The 18,202-nt window shown below is 56.7% G+C and overlaps 1 protein-coding gene across 4 annotated transcripts; it reads right to left on the bottom strand.

The window, feature by feature from the left end:
- Positions 1-1,172: 1,172 nt before the first annotated feature.
- Positions 1,173-17,775, bottom strand: MMD2 (monocyte to macrophage differentiation associated 2). Of its 4 annotated transcripts, none has more exons than XM_076351026.1 (8): positions 17,320-17,386; positions 12,825-12,939; positions 4,587-4,668; positions 3,685-3,845; positions 3,514-3,588; positions 3,107-3,208; positions 2,461-2,530; positions 1,173-2,074 (listed from the first exon to the last, which is right to left on the bottom strand). In XM_076351026.1, exons 3-8 carry the CDS (start codon positions 4,662-4,664, stop codon positions 1,871-1,873), a joined length of 690 nt encoding a protein of 229 aa, XP_076207141.1. In that variant the 5' UTR covers positions 4,665-4,668; positions 12,825-12,939; positions 17,320-17,386; the 3' UTR covers positions 1,173-1,870. The 4 variants fall into 4 exon arrangements, with proteins under 4 accessions (XP_076207141.1, XP_076207139.1, XP_076207140.1 ...); XM_076351024.1 differs by lacking the exon at positions 12,825-12,939 and adding an exon at positions 4,781-5,158 and having other exon boundaries at positions 17,320-17,376; XM_076351025.1 differs by lacking the exon at positions 12,825-12,939 and having other exon boundaries at positions 17,320-17,775.
- Positions 17,776-18,202: the final 427 nt, after the last annotated feature.

Here is an 18,202-nt window from a genome sequence, read left to right as displayed (position 1 = left end):
ACCCCCTGTCCCTAAGACCACCCGTCACCCCAAGAGGTGTCCCAGCCCAAAGGCTGCTTTGGAGTGCCCCAGGCAGAGACCCCCCTGCAGCCCCATGCTGGGCTGGGGTGCTGGGCACAGCACCCAGGGCTCCTTATAGGAACCTTCTGCCTATGGAAGTGAAAATCCAGTGGATTTTTTTGCCAACCTGGTGACCACAGCCACCACGTCACGAGGGGAAGAGTATCTGGACGCTTTCTCTTTGGTAATTTACTGCAAATTGGCACGGCCCTGGAGAGCCCGTCCCGGGGTGCCACAGGCTGGGGGGACCCTAAGCTCTCTGAGAGGTGGGACAGAGCCAGGAGCTCTGGTCCTCAGCACGCTGCCAGAGAAACAGGAGATGGGGGACGGTGGCCGTAAATCTCCTTTGCTTGCCACATCGCACTGAGACTGCTGCAGTTGCGATTAATCAAGAGGCCAAAGAGAGATGATGGAAAATCGATGCCTTTGGGGGCTCCTGGGGAAGGTACAGGCAGGGCTGAGAGCAGTGCTGTTCTGCCAGCCAGCTCCCGGCACAGACCCCGGCACGCACCAAAGCCTGACACGTACCAAAGCCCGGCACACACCAGACCCTCCCAGCTCCAGCAGCTCTGCCGGCATGTTTGGGGAGCAGGACCAGGTGTGGTTTTCCCATTCCATCAGCAGCAGGGCTGCTCCTAATGGCTGGATGGGTGCTCCATGTCCCATTATCCTGCCTTGGAGAGCATTGTGTAGCCGTGGGGTTTAAAAACCAAGCACCACTAGGACCTCCCCATCACAGCTCACCTCCGAGCATCATGCTGATGCATCCCTTTCCTGTGGCATTCCCAGGAATGTTGGAATTCCTCCCAAAAGTGGCTTTAAATCTGATACTGAGCAGGAGGCTCATCATCAAAACGGGAGCAGAGAAGGCAGGCAGCCCTGTGATCCCAATCCAAGGACGTTCACTTCCCTCTCTCGAGGAGAAAGAAAATCCCCTGATGCGGATGGGCTGACCCCATCCAGGTGGATGCCGGGAGCCAGATCCCCCCCTCTGCTCCCCGCCAAAGGCACACACACGGCAGAGCCTGGGAGCGGGGCCGTGCTTTGGGGCTGCCACCGGCACTGGGACAGGAGGGGAAAACAAAGCGCCCCAGGGAGAAAATGTCTGGGGGGGCTCCGAGGGCCTGTCTAGGAGGGACATACCAAGTTGTGCACTTAATACTGGCTTAGAGAAAGAGTTTTCCAGTGCTTGGGGACTCTGGGGAGCCCTGGAAGAGATTCAAGTTTCAATTCCATGTAAGGCTTTGTTGACTCTGGACCTTCCCATCAAGAACTTGGGAGGGGGCAGTTAATGCTGACATGACTTAGAACCGTTTAGGAGCTGAGCCCGGGTGGTGTGGGAGTGCTGACGTGCCCCCCTCCCTGGCTGGGGCAGCCGCATCCCGGGGAAAAGGGGCCGGGTCTCTCCCCCATCCCAACTCCTGCAGTCCCCTGGGTGGCCCACGCTAAGGGCTCCAGTAGCCAAACCCCGGGTGCCACCAGCCAGGGGCATGCAGGGCCAAGGTCCCCGCTCCCGTGGGATGCTCAGTGCCAGGCAGATGAGCGGTCGCTCCCCTAACGCCCGCAGCCCGTCGGTTGGTCACCGTGTTACAAAACCTTTGCCTAAAAAAATAAACAGTTCCCAAGGTTAAAAAAGAAAAATCTGTTTAAAATCAACCTCCAGGCTCTCCTGTCCCTGTGGAAAGGGCACCGGCGGCTGCTGCCCACGGGGTGAGCGGGTGGTTCAGGGCGAGCCCACGGCGCAGGCTGCCTCCCTGCTCCCCTCCATGCCCCCATGTGCCAGCTGGTGCAAATGAAGACTTTAAGGCATCTACCGGGATGTTTTAGCCTCCAGCGCGCCAGGCTGGTAGAGGTACCTCCAAATGGCATAGTAGTGGATGCCAGCTCCGATGGCCACGAAGAGGTGCCAGATGGCATGGGCGAAGGGGATGCGGCCGTCGCTTTTGAAGAAGACCATGCCCAGGCAGTAGGAGAGTCCACCGGCCACCAGCTCCGGGAGGCCATCCCTGTTGGGCTGGGAGCAAGCAGGGAGGCAGGGCTCAGTGACGGCCACGGCGTGCCTGCCCTTTCCCCACTGCTCCATCAAGACCAGAAGTGTGGCCCCAGCCACGGGGTGCAGGCAGGACCCCTCGCTCTGCCTTCTGCTACACCCTCCCCTCCAGCAAGGCAGCGGGTACTCAGCAGCCTGGCTTTTCTGGGAGGCTTTCAACGCAATGGAGCCCGGGCAGCAGGTCTGCTGGAGATGCACGTGGTATCTGCTGGGTACCCAAATCATTTGCAAAACCGAGCTGGGCCACGTCGTATTCGGGGATGGCTTTATCCATCATGCAGCCTGGATCGCGCCAACCCACTGGACTTGTCCCTCGCGCTGAGCCCGTGTGCTTCCCGGCGGTGGCTTACCATGGAGAGAATGACCAAGGCAGGGAAGAAGCCCATGATAACGTAGCACACCAGCTCCACCAGCTTGTACCTGCGACCGACAGAGAAGCTGCTTGGAGGCAGGTGCAGAGGGAGCGTTGAATTTTACGCCTGTAATGTCTGCTGCCGTGCTATAGGAAAAGGGGTGGGAGTGCCACCACGGCAGGTCCCACGTCCTCGTGCTTCAGCCACACCACTGTGGCAGGGCTGGCACCATGTTCCGGGGTTGATGGACCCCCACCCTGGCTTGGGAGCCGCCAGCTCAGGGCCAGGTGCTTGGGGCTTTGCAGAGACATCTGGGGCCTTTTGCTTTTTATTTGATGCCACCATGTGGAAGAAGCAACTCACAGCAGCAGATCCCTGCTCCCAAATCCCTGCTCCCAGGTCCCTGCCAGCAAAGCTCCTAAAACCAGGATGCAGATGGGGAAGGACGTGGTCCAAGGAAGCCCTCCACTGCCAGTTGGCCAGGAGGCTGCCCAAGGACATTGTACCTATCTTTCTGTCTGTCTGTCTCCATCCATCTTGCTCTCCCCTGCAGCTCGACCACCTCAGGGCATTAAGAGGGGCTGGCAGAGCTGAGCTGGGCTCTGCGGTATTCACCAGTGCAGGGCCGGGTAAAGGCACTCACCGCTCATGGAAGAAGAAAACGTAGACGGTCCCGATAGATGCCATGATCCAGATGATCCAGCGCATGTGGGAGGCCCAGGGACCCAACTCCCGCAGGTTCAGCCTGCAAGACCCAGGTCTGCGGTGAGGCGGGTCTAGGGCAGCACCCCGGTCCGGGCTGCGGGCAGCGAGGTGCCAGGGTAATGCTGCCCCTCACCCTCATGGCTGTCCCACCAAATGGTCTTCCCAACTTGTAACTTCAACTTAAAGGGGTTGAAATCTATAGGATAGGAAGGTTTTGTGGAAAGGGGTAGGGTACAGCCTCGAGCAGAGCCAAAGCCAGAGAGGGAAACCCTATTTGTTGGAGCCAGGCTGATTTTCTCCCCTCCAGTGGGGCCAAGCGATGGCCCCCACCCACTGGCAACTCACCAGGGAGCGTACGACGCCGCGATGAAGAAGTAGATCACCATCCTGTCAAACATGTGCAAGCAGTGCTCCACGGTCCTGCAGGACGGACAGACAGATGGGTCACAGCCTGTGGCACCAGGGGCCTCCAGACCCTCTCCCCCTTCCGCAGCCCCAGGCGATCAGGGCTGGTACCTGAGATGCCTCTTCTTCCAGGAGATGGTGTGGAAAATGGTGGAGACGATGAAGAGGCTGGACAAACCAAAGCCATAGATCCAGGCTGAGATGGTTTCCCACTGGTCGTCGGAGAGGATGTAGAGGATGGAGCTGCCGAGGATGCTGGGCAGGATCCAGAACTGGAAGGGAGAAGCAAACCTGTTGTTTACTCTCTGCTTTTCCATTGAGCAGCTACAATACAGTCTCTGCTTTTCCTTTTAGGTGGTTTTTTTGCTTCTGGTTGAAGCTACCACCCATAAGGGGCAGGCTGGCTGCCCACACTGGCCAGGCAGGGTCTCTCCCTGTGTGGTGCAGCTCCGAAGTAGCTTCTCCAGGTGGAGGCAGGGGGGAAGGAGGAAGGCACAAGGAGTACGGATCCCTCTGAGTCATCTCCCAGGGCTCGGAGCAGGAGCTGCCAGCTCCCGAGGGAATCCCTGATGTGGGGAGTGCTTGCTCCCGCGTGTAGGCAGCCCCATGGGGCGCCTGTCACCTTTCCTGCTGTGAAAAACACTCCATTTTCAGGGAGCTTTGCAAAATACTCCTGCTCCACTAAGCACACAGCCGGCTTCCCTGGGGTGACAGGGCCATGGTGGGTGAGAGCAAGGAAGATGCACACCAGCTTCCCAGGGCAGAAGGAGGGAGAGCATCCTCGCTCCCCGGGAGCACCTGGGGCACATCTGCATCATCACAGCCCCGAGACCCTCAGGAGCTGCTCCAGGGCTCAACACACCATTTTTAATCATAGAATCATTTAGGTTGGAAAAGACCTTTAAGATCATCGAGTCCAATCATAAGGACTGGTGTCCTTTGAGGTTCCTCAGGGGATCCACAGAGAGCCGGGCACCGTCCTCCCTCGCCCTGGGACAAGGACAGGGACTCACTGCGTGGGTGGCACAGTTCGCCGCGTGCTCGTACTCTGTCGGCTGGTACCTGCAGTTGGACGGAACGCGGTGATTCATGAACCTGCAGCGAGAAGCAGGGAGAGAAACACGCTCAGGGGATGGGGTTTAGGGGAAAGCCCTTTGGGAGGGGTCTGCACAGGGACACCCACCAGCCCCCCAGCCTGGAGCCCCACCTCGGCTCGGCTTTGCTCCAGCTGCCCTGCAGAAGTGACCCCGGCACCGGGCATGGCTTGTCCATCTGGCTGGCCCCAAATGCCAGGACCCCAGGTCTTGCTCAGCTACGGCTCAGGCTGAAGCATTTCCCGGTAGCTGCCGTTGCTTGGAGAGCAGAAGGTAGAAGACAGCTCTGCCTGCTGCTGCAGGCAGGAGAGGGCAAACAGGGCAGCAGTGGGAAGTATGCAGGGGAAGCTGCTGCAAGGATGGATTGATAAGGTCGGAGCATCTCCCGACCTGTCCTGGGATGGGGCACAGGTGACGGTCAGTGGCGTGTCCAGCTGCCAGCTCCTGTGACACTGGCACCTCTCACCATCTTCATTTCACAGGTGGAAAAACTGAGACACCATGTAACAACACAATCTGGTTACAGCCCATCTACCCCAGAGAAAATGGACCAGCACAGCCCTGGCAGCGGAGAAGAGGGCACGTGGCTGCGGGTCCATGACCCATCCGGCGGTGACACCCTCATGTCACAGCAGTGTGCCTGGCTCCAACGAGGGTATCCCCGCGATGCCTTCGGTTTCTGGGTGACACCTGCACCTACCTCCTACCTGCCGGGGGCCACATGTCCCAGCACAGATTGCTGCAGGGGGAAACCCCGCCACACTCCCTTGGAAAACTGTATCTTTATTTCTGTTTCTCTTAGTCTGAGGTATCAGCTTGCTCTTGGCGTTTGGAGGAACGTATCGATTTCCCCTATCGCATCAACACACAACGATAAAAAATGATGTTGGGCTTGGCTAGTCCATTGCTAGGTACATAGCACTGTATTAAGAGGCAAATTAAATGTGCATCCGTGATAGGAGGTCGGAGCAAAGCGCTGCCTTGCTCAGCATCCTCTTCTGGCAGGGGCCAGCAGTGGAGGCTTAGAGAAAGGGAATAAGAAACGGGCAAATAGAGAGTGATCCTTCCCTGGCTGCTCCTGGTAATCAGGGGTTTAAAGACCTTTTCTGCTGTGGCTCAGGTCAGGATGGCCGAGATGAGCGGGCGCCAGCGGGGCTGCCCTGTAGGACCTGGGCTAATTGCTTTCTGACCCCGTTCGCTCTCGGCTTCGTAACCATCTGCGGCACATTTCACAGCTGAGCTGCGCGCGGCGAGGGGGTGAGGGGGCTGGCAGGACCTTGCCGCCGGGCACAGGGTGACCCCGCGGTCTGGGGCACTGGGAAAGGCAGTAAAAGTCCCCTCTCCCCATCCCAAGCCACTCATGCCCACGCGGACTCCTCCTACCAGGCAGCTCAGACCCACCGCCTGAGTTGCTCACTGCTATCTATTAAAAGTGAGCCAGGATGGATTAAATAGCTCAAATAACAAGGGTTTGAGTGTGGGGGGAGTATGACCACAGCAGGCTTGGGCATGCAAGGCGTGACAGCCCACGCGGGGACCGTGTCCCCAGCCCCTTCCCTGCCTGCTGCCAGACCCCAGCGCTGCGGGAAGAAGTGTGGTCACTGTCACCAAAAAATGTCTTGAATTAAGAGGGGGAAACAGAGAGGATTAAGCTCCCACCACTCTGCAAATCGAGGACCCACGCTGGGTAAATCAGGGCTTAGCAAGGCTGCCGTGGCTGGGAAGCAGCCAGGCATCCTTGGGGACGTGGCTGTGCCTGGCGTGTTGTCGCCTCCATTCCAGGGGATACCAGGGATGCCCTCCCCATCCTGCCGCTCCATCCACGAGGGCTGACCAGGCTCCCTGTGCTTGGGCCATATCCCCCTGGCGGGAGGACATTACTGTCCCCAGCGTTGCCAGGAGACTGTCCCCAGCTCCCCTTCGTTTTCTGCTTCCCTTTCTTTTCCCTTTTAATAATAAGAGGAGGAGGGGGAAGCCCAGACATCCCGCGTGACGTCATGGTTGCTGAGGAAACATGTACGAGGCCTTTTCCTTGAATTTATTTGTTTTAACAAAGCCCCGCGCAGTCTCCCCTCCATTCTGGCGGTTGCTGTTCAGAGCAGTAATGGGGAGCAGTGGCAGGCCCAGTTCCCACAGCCCCTGCCCCAGGGCCGAGGGGTGCCTGGACCCTTTGAGAAGGGATCCCTGGGGTGCAAATATCCTCCCTAGCTCTGGTACAGGGATGGAGAGGCCGGGAAGGGCCACCCCGGCCAACCCCACGGGATGAGGTCGAATAGCGTGTGTGTCCCTGAAGTCCAAAGCCGTGCTGGTGCGGCACACTGCAAACGCCTGCTTTTCCCGGAGGGAGAAATAGCCTTGAGGAGGAACTTTTTTTTGACCTGGGGAGAGATTGCTTTTGTTTTCCTGCCCTGCTTTCTAATAAGCATAATCCTGTGAAGGATGGGAAACGGAGCATCGTGGATGCGGGACCTGGCTGCAAAGTGCCGGGCCAGCCTGGGTACAGCGGGGCCCTCCCAGAGCAGCCAGCATTGCATTTTGGGGCTAGTTGAGCACATTTTTGTGGTCCTCTGTGCTCAGGAGCAGAGCTGTGCAAACAAGCGTGGGAGCAGCCAGTGTTTGCACATGTCCTGGCAGGGCAGGATTGAGTCCCTGACTGCCCTGGAGCACCTTGCTCCCCAGGGGTGCGGAGGCCATCTCCTCGCCTTCTCTTCTCTCCTGGGATTTTATCTACCTCCCAGACCATCCCGGGATGCCCAGCATCCATCCAGCTCATGTCATCCCTGTGCACGCTGGGCATGGGTGCGGGGCAGGGTGCGGGGAGCCATGCATCACTCCCAGCCTGCAGAAAGTTGCCGTGCCGGTGTGCAAAACCAGCCTCAAACCTGAGCTCCAGCCCGGACAGACAGACAAACACACTCAGGGAGGGCACCCACGACTCTCGTTAGAGCTGATGAAAGCCGAGCCCCAGGGTGGCTGCTGCGTGTTTCCCAGCCCTGGCTCTGTGCGACTGGGGTCAGGAGAAGGGGAATTGCTGGCAGCCAGGCAGAGCTCCGGGTTTTTTCAATGCAAGAAAATAAGGAGAAAAAGGGAAATGCCACCCCAAACTTAGATCTGATCCCTACAGCAAGTCTTCTGTCCAGCTGGCTGAATCCACGATCATCACCAGCTCCGTGTCATTGCACCCGTACGCTTGGGGACACGCTGGCAGTGACCCTGGGGTGGGAGGAGACGACAGCAGCTTGTCCCCAACAGCCTCCAGCCTACGCTGCCACCCGCCCGGGGACCCAGCAAAGCCACAGTGATGTGGCTCACTCGACACAGCCAGCCCAGGAAGCCGCGGGCAGGTGATTACACACCGGCTGGGTGCTTCAATGCATTTTAGCAGGTGCTTTAGGAGTGCAAAGTCCAAGAGACACAGAAAAGTTTAAAACCTCCTGCATGGCAAGGAACGCGAGCGTGTTAATTTTCAGGGATGGTGCATGGGAAGCAGAGACCCGAGGGGCTCCTGGGCACCTTTTTCTCCCAGTACCTTTTCTGGCAGACGCTATACAGACTGGCCATATGAAGATGGGGAGCCTGGTGGGGGTCCGAGCAGGGGTTAGTCATTGCTGCCCCAGGGTTTTTGCCTGCCCTGCTTGTGCCCTGCTTGTGCCTGCTTCCCCCTGGCCCCTTTCCCAGGGAGGGAGACTGAAAAGGGCCAGTGCAGCAGGCTCCGGCCAGGGAAACAAAGAGCCCCTTGTCCCAGGCAGCCGGGGCAAAGTGCAGAGCCGGCTTCCCAGGCTTGTTCCTTTCTCCTTCTCTTTCTCCCACTCTGTTTTTTTGTGGCTTTGGGGTGGGATTTTTTTGATTTTTTTAAAGACTTTTATCCAAGAACAAAGTTCTGACTTCAAAAATCATGCAGATCTGCCTGGCTCTTGCTTTGCCGGGGTGGGGGAGAAGAAGGTAACAAGGGGATTAAATTAAATTATTCCTCGGGATGGTTCACGTGTGAGCATTTGAGCTCTTCTGGAGGCACCAAGACAACCTGGATCAGCCACTCCATGGGCACCACACACTCACACGGGCAGAGCCATGGGACACTTTGCAGGAAAGCTGTCCCCTACACACACCAGGGGGGGAACAGCCCTAACAGAGACCCAGGCCAGGCTGCGATTTGGGAGAGATGGTGTTTAGTCCTGCCTTCGACACTGACTCTCTGGCCAGCCTCTGCCACGTCACTTCATCTCCCTCTCACCCCCCTTTCCCCCTCTCCAAGTGAGGATAATGATTTTGACATCCTCTAGGTGACCTGGTGGAAGGATAATGTGAGAAGGGTGTAAAATCACCACTAGGATACGGATGGGGAGGTGTGAGCTGGGGGTTGCCTCTACTCCCATTGAACAGCTCACCCCTGCTCTTGCAAGAAGCCGGTCCAACACCCGACACCCCCAACCCTGCTATAAATCAGGCTATATACACGACACGTGGCTGCGTATCTATGCGTTGAGTAGCTGGGCTCCCCCTACACATTGCTGAGGCCATGGCCATGGCCGTGACACTCGAAAAGCCACCACATCCCCTTCACAACCCGCGAAGCACTAAATGTCAGAGCCGTGGGTTGCACTGTGGGCTGGGGGACGAAGGAGCAGCCGGCATGTCCAAGGTTGCTCCCAGGTGATGTGAATCTCCCCAGACCAGCTAATTGCTACAGGTTTCACGTGAGAATGCCTTATAAAAGGGCTGGGCTTGCTCAGGATCTGGTCTAATGTCTTTGGAGGTGGGATGTTGGTTTGCTGTGTATTCACCCTCCTGCCCAGGGAGCTGGGTGGTTCCCGGAGGTTTGACTGCAAATCGAGGGGATTTCTCCTTCTCTTTGTGACTGGGTGTAACAACTGTTTTTTAAGTAACAGAGGAGCTGTTGAAGGATTGTATTCTGATGGTGGCATCTTGTCAGAGAGGAAGGATGGAGAAAGCCTTTGCTGGATGCTGATCAGCAGTGGCGGTAAGTCCTGCTGGGGCCCTTTGGGTTGTCCCTTGGTAGAGCAAGTGTTGTGATGCCTGAAGTGACAGCGATAGAGCAGATATGTCCCTGCAGGGCAGACCGGCCCCAGACCCCTTTTCCATGCATGGTCTGGATTTGCCCTAATGAGCTCAGAGGCTGCACACCCAGTGCAGATGCCAGGGCTTGGTCCTCGGGCTTGCACTCATGTGAGCTGCTGCAGCAGCATCCCTGTAAGCTGTGGCTTGGCACATGCTCTGCTTCTGACCTGTAATCTGGTAATGCTCCAGCTGCAGTCCCTGCTAAGAGGCTTCATCCCCCTGAGCTCCTCTGTGGCTTGTAATTAGCTCAGTCCTGGGGAGCTGTGTGTGATGGTGTGGTGCAGGGCCCTGAGCGCTGCTCACTTATGGGGCATGATCCCAGGATGCAGGAGACAGAGCAGAACCACAGGGATGTGCTCAGGGTCCCCCCTCAAGTCCAGGACATCAATTCTGCAACTCAGTGACATGGGAAAGGCTCAGCAGCCTTCCTCTCTCCCCCTGTGGTTGCAGCTCCTGGTGCAGAGCCTCCAAACTCTGCAGTACCGCAAAGCTGCTTTATCCAGCCCAGGAGCACTTGAGAAATCCTGCTTTTCCTTCCTACCCATTGACACAGGAGCCTTTGTCACTGGGAAGCAGAAGGCTCAGGCTGATGCTGCCCAGCATTGCCATCTGCAGAGCCACCCACGCAGGCATGCGCATGGCTGCGTGGCACCCCGTTAAGAGCTGAAACCTCTATTTCCATGCCTGCTCCTTGGTGCTTGCATGCTCCTATGCGAACATATGGTGCTCTTGGTTTGGAAAGCTGAGCTGTGTGTACTGTAAGCTTGTGGGTTGTCTCCCTGGGCCAGAGGGGGAAAGGGGCAGCTGGGGCAAGCCTGCTCCGCGGGCTACTCCTTTGATTCCAGCCCATCCCACATGAGAAGGGACAGGAGGGCTGATGGAGCAAGACAGTGCAGCGTTTTCTTTTGTATTGGTTCCTGGCATCGTGCAAAGAGCTGGCAGCTTGGGTAGGGAGCAGAAAATGAAAGGCTTTTCATCTAAATCAGTATTTCTCAACCTTTTTTTATGGGTAAATTAGCAGATCACCAGATTTCTGGAGTAACCTGCCAAGATGCTCCTGGTGCAAGCCTTGCTTCCGCAAAGCAAGTCAAAACAGGCTACAGATTGAATCGTCATTCATCACCTCTGATTACCCTCATGCCCATTTTGCTCATTCCCAGCACTTTGACATGTGGTAACACCCTGGGCTGGCTGGCTGTATATAGCCTGCATGCCATGAGAAATGCTGAACAAGTCTGCTTGCTGACTTAGAGATGCTCCCAGACAGGGACCATGTGCTCAGCCATGTCTGTGCTGTACCTGGCTCTGAACCACAGGCACAGATGTCCCCCATGAACGGACAGAGAAGACACCCCATCCCCGGCACATCCTGCTACCACGGCAGTGGGTACATGAGGGGCCGAGGCTGGCAGGAGGGAATATGCTGCTATTTCCCTGAACACACCAGGGACCACACCAAGGGTATACCCGATTCCTGTTCCTTGCTCCTCACTCTAGCAGAGACAAGCATGGGAGGCTCCAAGCCAGGCTGGACACAGGCATAGACCATTTCTGCACCCGTGAGAGCCCATATATATCTAGCAGGGCTTGGTTGGTGGGTGGAAACTCAGCAGGTAATTCCCAGCATGGTCATAACTGTCCATATTCCCATCCTCTGTGCAAGGATATTTATTTTTCTCTCCAGCAGGCTTTCTGCTGTTTATGTAGATGGCATCTCTAACTCTTCCAAGGCAATTCATGACCCTGCAACTACAGCAGAGCTGTTTGTTTATTCACAACAGATGGGATTGGTGAGTGTTTCACAAATTACGTTCTGAGCTGGGACTTCTTGTTTCATTTGGTACTTGTGAGACCTCCAACAACAGCTGATTAGTCACAAAATGACTCTGATGTCCCAGGTGTTTCGTGAATGTTAGGAGGACTGTTTCCAGGACTGAAAATTTTCTGTTATTCCCTCTTTGCTTGTCTGGGAAGTCATCGTGCATGTTCCTTGCTGCCTTGCCTGCACTGCCTTGAGCACAGAAGTTAGTGGGACAAATCCTGAGCTGGCTCTGCCTGCTTAAACTCTGCAACAGCCTGAGGTGGGCAGGGAGTGAGCGTGACCACCAGCCCCTCTGCCTGTTGGCAGAGGATTTGGACAGTTTGGGGGCTGGAGCCTTCCCAGCCTCTAACCCTGGCTGCCACTGTGACTGTGAAATTACATGGGCAGGTCACGGTTTCTCAGGTCCATAAAGTCTCCCCATAGCATCCCCTGAGAGACAGGGCCAGGCTCTCATTTAGGATTCCTGGATGCTACTCAAGTACAAATGATATCTGTAAATTATTCAGCAAATGCCTCTGGACAACGAAGGCACAGAAGGAGAATCATGCATTTCACCAGCCAGGCAAGCAGATACTAGGATTTCCATTAGTATTATTTGCAACAGAGAGCAGGGCTGTGTCTAGTGCTACAGTACCAGCCAGTCCTGCTGAGCACAGCAGAGGAGGTAACTCCTTGCCCCTGACCTGCTGATCTCTCCCTGCATAAAATCCTTTCCTCAGCAGCAGCAAGCCTGGACTATAAACTTGAACAGGAGCACAGACTTGGATCCAAACTCTCCTGAAGGTCAGCACTGCTCAGCTCAACTAATTGTCATCTGAAGCAAACATCAGGAGTATGATGCTCGTGGTATTGTGTTATCATGAGAAGTTACAGTGGATCACATCGAGCCCATTGGACTCTGGATTTTCACTGCATGAAAATGTTGAGGTTCAATCACACCTGGAGGACCCCAAAGGGAGACCTGAGCTCTGTGTGTTTGGTCATGTCTCCTCTGCCTTGCTCAGCCCCTGCTCTGAGCATCCATCCCCTTGCAGCATCTCTCTGGGTACTCAACCTTCTGCAGCTGCAGCCAAGCACCCCCCAAGAGCAATGAACTGAAATAACAGTCGTGCCCTTTTCCCTTCCTTTCCATAGGAGCTGTAGTTGGTTTGCATTGCTTTGTCTCGCTGTGGAGCTGGGGGTGTGGGAAGGAAGGAGGAGGGGAAGGCAAGCCTGGGAGTAGTCCTGGCAGAGCCCCGTTTCTCACATTCACTGACCTGCTGCGCTGGGCAGTGGCTTGAATTTCCCATGCATCGTGTTGGCAGCCACCTCATGAAGCTGGCCATAGCGAGCTGTGCCAAAGAATCACATCAGGCTGATATCCAACACTGGCTGAAGGAAGGAAAAGACCATCGTGCATCCATTTCCCAGGCAGCCAAGAGACCGTCCTTCCCCCAAAAGCACAAGGCACAGGGCTTGGCTTGCCCGCTGCTGCACACCTCCAATGCAGTGATCCCCACCTGAGCCCATCCTGCCAGGTCCCCCAACCCTCCCAAAGGAGGGAAAGGGGCAGTTTGAGGGAATACCCCATAGCAAATGGTGCTCCAAGTACTTGTTGCCTTTCAAATACCTGGCTCCAATGATAACTGTACCCTGGGCATCTAAACCTATATGAGATGAATCCTACCAGTACTGTCTTAAGAGGGTATCTGAGTCAACCTGGCCCCACAGAGCAACTGATATGGAATTGGTCAGTGATATCAGGTGATCCTGGTTTTCCCTAGGTATTCTGGGGGCCTCCCCATCTCTTGGAGCAGTGCCTTTTGCAGCAAGGGGACCTGCTCAGCTGGGGGCTGCCTGGCAGGTCTTGCTGGGGATGGTGGGATGGGGCTGGTGCTTGCACGGTGAGGAGCCGCTACCTCTCGAGCAGCTCCGAGCTGTGATATCAATGCTGAAAGCTTTTCCCTTCCCACTGCTTCATCCCACGTGGGCTGTGGGGGAAGCAGAGCTCTTGGAAAGCGTCTTGGCGTGTGTGGCAGCAGGCAAGGGCTGCTTGTGCTTTCACTGCAAAGCAAACAGGGACCAGATCTTCCCAATGCAGTAGCTCTGCTCAGGCTGTCAGCCTGGCATTGCTTTTCTGGTGTTTGGGGTCTGAGCACCCCAATGTTTTCTCTTGCTCCTCTTCCTGCTGGTTCTCCTCTCCCTCTCTTGCCTGGAGATGCTGGAGGAGGGGTTGGTGAATGTCTCCTTGCTCAGTAATTACAGGTGCAGGGAGCAACAAGGAAGGTCTTCCCAGCTGTCTTTCCCCAAACTCAGAGGATTTGCTTTTGAGCAAGTGTAGAGTTCAGCTCTCCAACCCCTTATGCCAGTGAGGAGGTGGCAGTGTCTACATTGCGGACACCAGGCAGGTGAGGACAAGCCTGGACCACGCACCTACAGAGGCCGCTGCTCTCCCTAACCTCCTGCTGCTTCTGGGCTGAGAAATTAATGTGGATTTTCCTGGCTGCTCCTCTTTGTTACTCTGCACAGGGCAAGACAAGCAAACGCAATAAGATTTAGAGCTTTTTACATGAACAAATCAAATTGTGAACTGCTATCAGTTAATTAGGATGATTCAGTGCCCTGTGCAGCCTGCAGCTCCCAGCAAACCCCTCTCCACTGGCTGCTCCGGAGCTGCTGAAGCCAGCCAGATACAGCAGCTCCCTGCTTAATCATGTTTCCTTTCAATTATGGCTCTGGATGGCCAAAGTTCGGGAAGCGTTTTGTGTCCCTGCAGGGAGATTGGGGCTGAGCCACAGCCCCGCGGCAGCTACATGGGCAGGAGGCACCAGACCATGTCTGAGTAAAAAGTGGGCCAAAGCAGGGTCAAAGTTGGCGGTGAGGTGGAGGGGAGGGATCGGTTACTGGCTCGGTGTAACCTGGTCGATGAGACTCAATCAAGATGCGACTTGCCACTGATCTGTTGCTCTGGGGGGAAACCAGCACCATTTTGGTGAGCTGGGAGGAGGAGAGGAAAGGGTGGAGGAAGAAGGGGGGAATAACTGTCTAGTGGTTGGATAAAGCAAGAGGAATCGCATCTGCTTGCACCCTGTAACTGCATGCTGCTGCCGGTGTCATGGCTGAATTTGGCCTGTCAGGCAGGAGGTGGATATCATTTGCCATGGTGCAGGCTGTGAGCGACAGGGAAAGCCTTGCAGCAACGGCATGCTTTAACTCCCTTTCCCCATGGTGGCAGAGATGGAAGAGCCTCCTGGACTCCGCAGCAGAGCAGAAACCACCAGCCTCATTTATAACTACAACCTGCTCAAACAGCATCCCTATTCCCACCACAGCAACAGCTCCCTCCGCTTGCTTTCTTCCCCTCCACCCCAACTGTGATGCTCCATCTCCAAAGCCCAGCTGGGAGGGATTCAGGGACACCCCAGTGCCCCTCCAGCCCCAAGATTTCTCCTGGCAGTTCACAAAATGCTCCCATATTGATTGCTGCCTTTCATCTCTTTGTTCAAAGCCTGGTGCCTTTGCTACAGCTTTCACACAACAGGTCTTTCATCAGCACGCTGTTTTTTATTTATTCCTTTTGGCGAGTGTATTGATGGTCAAGTTCCTCCTTTCTTGGTCCTCACTCAAAATTAGATAAAACAACATTAAAAATGAAGCTGTTCCAGGTTTTTCCACTACAAGGAAAACTTCCTAATTTTTTTTTTTCAAGGAAGGCCACAAGCAAGAGTTTCTCATCCTCCGAAAAGATGTCACAAGATGCTTCTGATGACTTGGAGGGCATGTGCCACCGTGGCTCCTGCTCATGCCAGTCCCCATTGCAGAGCTCGGTCCCTGTTACTTGCAGCCCAGGGAAGCTGATAGAGCACCCCGGCACAAAAGGAGCAGCTTTTAGGGTCTCTTTTGGGAAATGCCATGGCAGAGCATTTCTGCAGAGAGGAGAGCTGGTGTGTGTGGAGTGTGGGGGGGATGGGGATTAGCCAACTGTCATTTTTAAGCACTAGGCTAAGAGGATCTCTGCAGTGATGTAGGAAGCTCTGGATTAGCATCTTGTGCTGGTGATCGCCTTGGCATGTCTTGGGGTGAAAGCCAAGGGAGCGCCCATCTCCTCCTGCTCCCTGTCCAGCCCTGGCACCCAGCGAGAAGTGGAGGATGCCCCTGCGGACCCGACCCTTCCCATGCCCTGCAACCCCTGCCCTGCACACGGGCTATATCCCTGCAAGGCACTCTGTAACACCTCATCCCCATTTAACAAGTTGTCCCTAGAAAGGACCATCGCAAAGTTTGAACGTGCTAATTTTGGATAAATCAAGCAACAGGCTGGCAGATGGGTTCTGCTGGGGGGGGCCTGAGGTGGGGGGCAGCCCCTGCTCTGCTGCCCGGCTCCCAAAGAGCCTCTGCACCACTGCCGTAGGGCAAAGGTACAGTTTTTCTCCTCCTCTGGGGTGACAGAGCTTTGCTCGGCCTCATCTCCCCCTGGCTCTGTCTTCTGTATGCCAGCTGAGTAAAACAGTTTTGAATTCTCTGTTTTCACAAGGAGTTTTGGACCAGATGCATCGTGCAAACCTGCTAGGTACCTGCTAGGTACCTCCTGCATCTCCCCCAAGTAAAGGTTATCAGGAGGCAGCTACAGCAACAAAACGGTCTTTGAGCAGGTGCCCACATGTTTCAGACAGCTTTTGGAGGTGCAAGCGTGGATTTTCCCCATGGGACGCCTGGAAGGAGAGATGCTGGTGGCTTGGGGGGGTGGGAGGGAGGTCTCCTGCCCTTACCCAACCCAGGCAAACATCCCTCAGGGACGCTTCTGCCTGAAGCAGGCAAGAAACACCATCACCACTCCTTTCCAGACAAGTTTTTCTCTGGTATCTGACTCTAATAGGACCACTGGGAGTCTGACAGTGGCGGCAGCAGCAGAGCTGAATGCCCCCAGGAACTGTGCCAGCCTGTGGGACCCTCCGCAGCCATGAAAACATCCCCACCACAGTCACAGAGAGCTGGGGACAAAGCCTGTCCTCGGTGCAAAACTGAGCACCCCCAACACCCCCCTGAGCCCCGTCTGGCCATGCATCGCCCAGCGCTCTGTGATCTGACTCATCCTCGGCCACCCGGCGTGCTGGAGGGCTGTGGGTGGCCGCTGTCCCCGTGTCACCCACCAGCTCCCTGCTAAAGGCTACATCTGATCCCGCAGCAGCGTGCGTGACCAAGTGCCCTCTGACCCATGCCTGGTGGTCCTCAGGTTTCCCCCTACGCAAGTAATGCCATGAGGTTTCCTAACGCACCTGAGTTGCTAAAGCAAGTCCCTGCTGCTGCTGGAAAACCTCCCTGGGTATTTCACAGCGGAGGGGTAAAGGATCCACACCGTTGCATCCCATTGCGAGCCCTGCAGAGCCCCTGGGTCCTGGCTGGGGGAGCCACCCCGAGGGGGCTTCACCTGGGCGCAGAGGGACCCTGGCCAACATTGGTCCCTCCATGGAGGGTTTGCAGCCAGCGGTGGGGTCGGTCCCCCAGCAGTGGGAGGACAACGGTGAAGTTAGACCCAGCGAAAGGCAGCGAGGGCTCCCAAGGATGCTCAGAATCCCTTAGGGATGCAGAAAAGCAGGTAGCCTTCTCCCAGAAGACCAGCCCGCACGTGCCCTGGGCTTTGGGGCACTCAGCAGCTTTTGAAGGTCCTTTCGGGCTCCATCCCCGCCGGAGCTGAACCCGGGCAGGGGCTGGGGCTGTCCTGGGGCTCCGCAAGCACCCGGGGGTCGGGGACCGCCGCGCCGACGGCTTTACCTGGCATAGCGCGTCTTCTGGAAATCCAGGACCCGGGACACGAACATCGCGGCGGTGCCATGGGGGTCCCGGGGGGCGGCGGCTGCTCAGCCCCGGGGCGGGAGGGAAAGTGCCGCCCGGGGGAACGGCACCGACTCCGCGGGCTCCGGCGGGGCGGGGAGGAGAAAGGGCGGCCGGTCCAGCCCAGCCCGGCCCCGGCCCCCTCTCGCCCCCCCGGGCTGCTCGGGAGAACGACACGGGGAAAAAACAAAGGCCACCTCCGGGAGCGGGGAGCCAGCCCCGCTGCCGCCCTCAGATGTGCAAAGGGGAGGAGGAGGAGGAGGAAGAAAAAAGGGAGGGGGGGGATTCCGTCCAACTCCGCCCGGTCACAGCAACCTGCGCGATCTCCCTTAGCCGCCCCGGCAGCTTTAAGCACAGCTAAAAATATTCCCCCCCCCCCCCCGCCGTCACCCCCGGAGGATCAAATAGCAGCAGATTTGAATTGAAAATGTGATTAAAGCATCGGGGGGGGGAGGAGGGAGCGGCGAGTGCAGGCAGCCAGCCCGCTCCCCCAGCCACGCTACCCGCGGCCGGGTCCTCCAGGAGGGGCACCGAGATGTCCCTGCCTGCATGCTGCCTGCCTCAGGGCAGGGCCAGCCCGCCCCGGCGTCCCCAGGGACTTGCTTTGTTTGGCTTTGCTTTTATTTATTTGATTTTAATGATTTTTTTTCCCCATTATTTTCCAGGGGCCCCGGCAGGGGTGGGCGGCTCTGCCCCAGCCCCATCACTGCGGGGTGCCCGTGGGTGGGGACTCGACTCCCACCAGCATCCCACCATCCCTCCCTGCTCGGGAGAAGGGGGAGGAAGCAGCGCGACAGCAAGGCAAGGACTGGAGACCCCAGGA

The sequence above is a fragment of the Aptenodytes patagonicus genome, chromosome 13 (genome assembly GCF_965638725.1).
Source record: "Aptenodytes patagonicus chromosome 13, bAptPat1.pri.cur, whole genome shotgun sequence".
Taxonomy (NCBI): Eukaryota; Metazoa; Chordata; class Aves; order Sphenisciformes; family Spheniscidae; genus Aptenodytes; species Aptenodytes patagonicus.
Note: the sequence above shows the minus strand (reverse complement) of the source record. Positions and strands in the feature narration are given on the sequence as shown.

Coding starts and splice junctions, on each gene's coding strand:
- MMD2 (XM_076351024.1), bottom strand. CDS start 4,845: ATGGACAAGCCATGCCCGGTGCCGGGGTCACTTCTGCAGGGCAGCTGG. Junction 3,846..4,586: donor CGAACTGTGCCACCCACGCA/GTGAGTCCCTGT, acceptor TCTCCCTTCCAG/TTCTGGATCCTGCCCAGCAT. Junction 2,075..2,460: donor CCTTGGTCATTCTCTCCATG/GTAAGCCACCGC, acceptor GCTTGCTCCCAG/CCCAACAGGGATGGCCTCCC.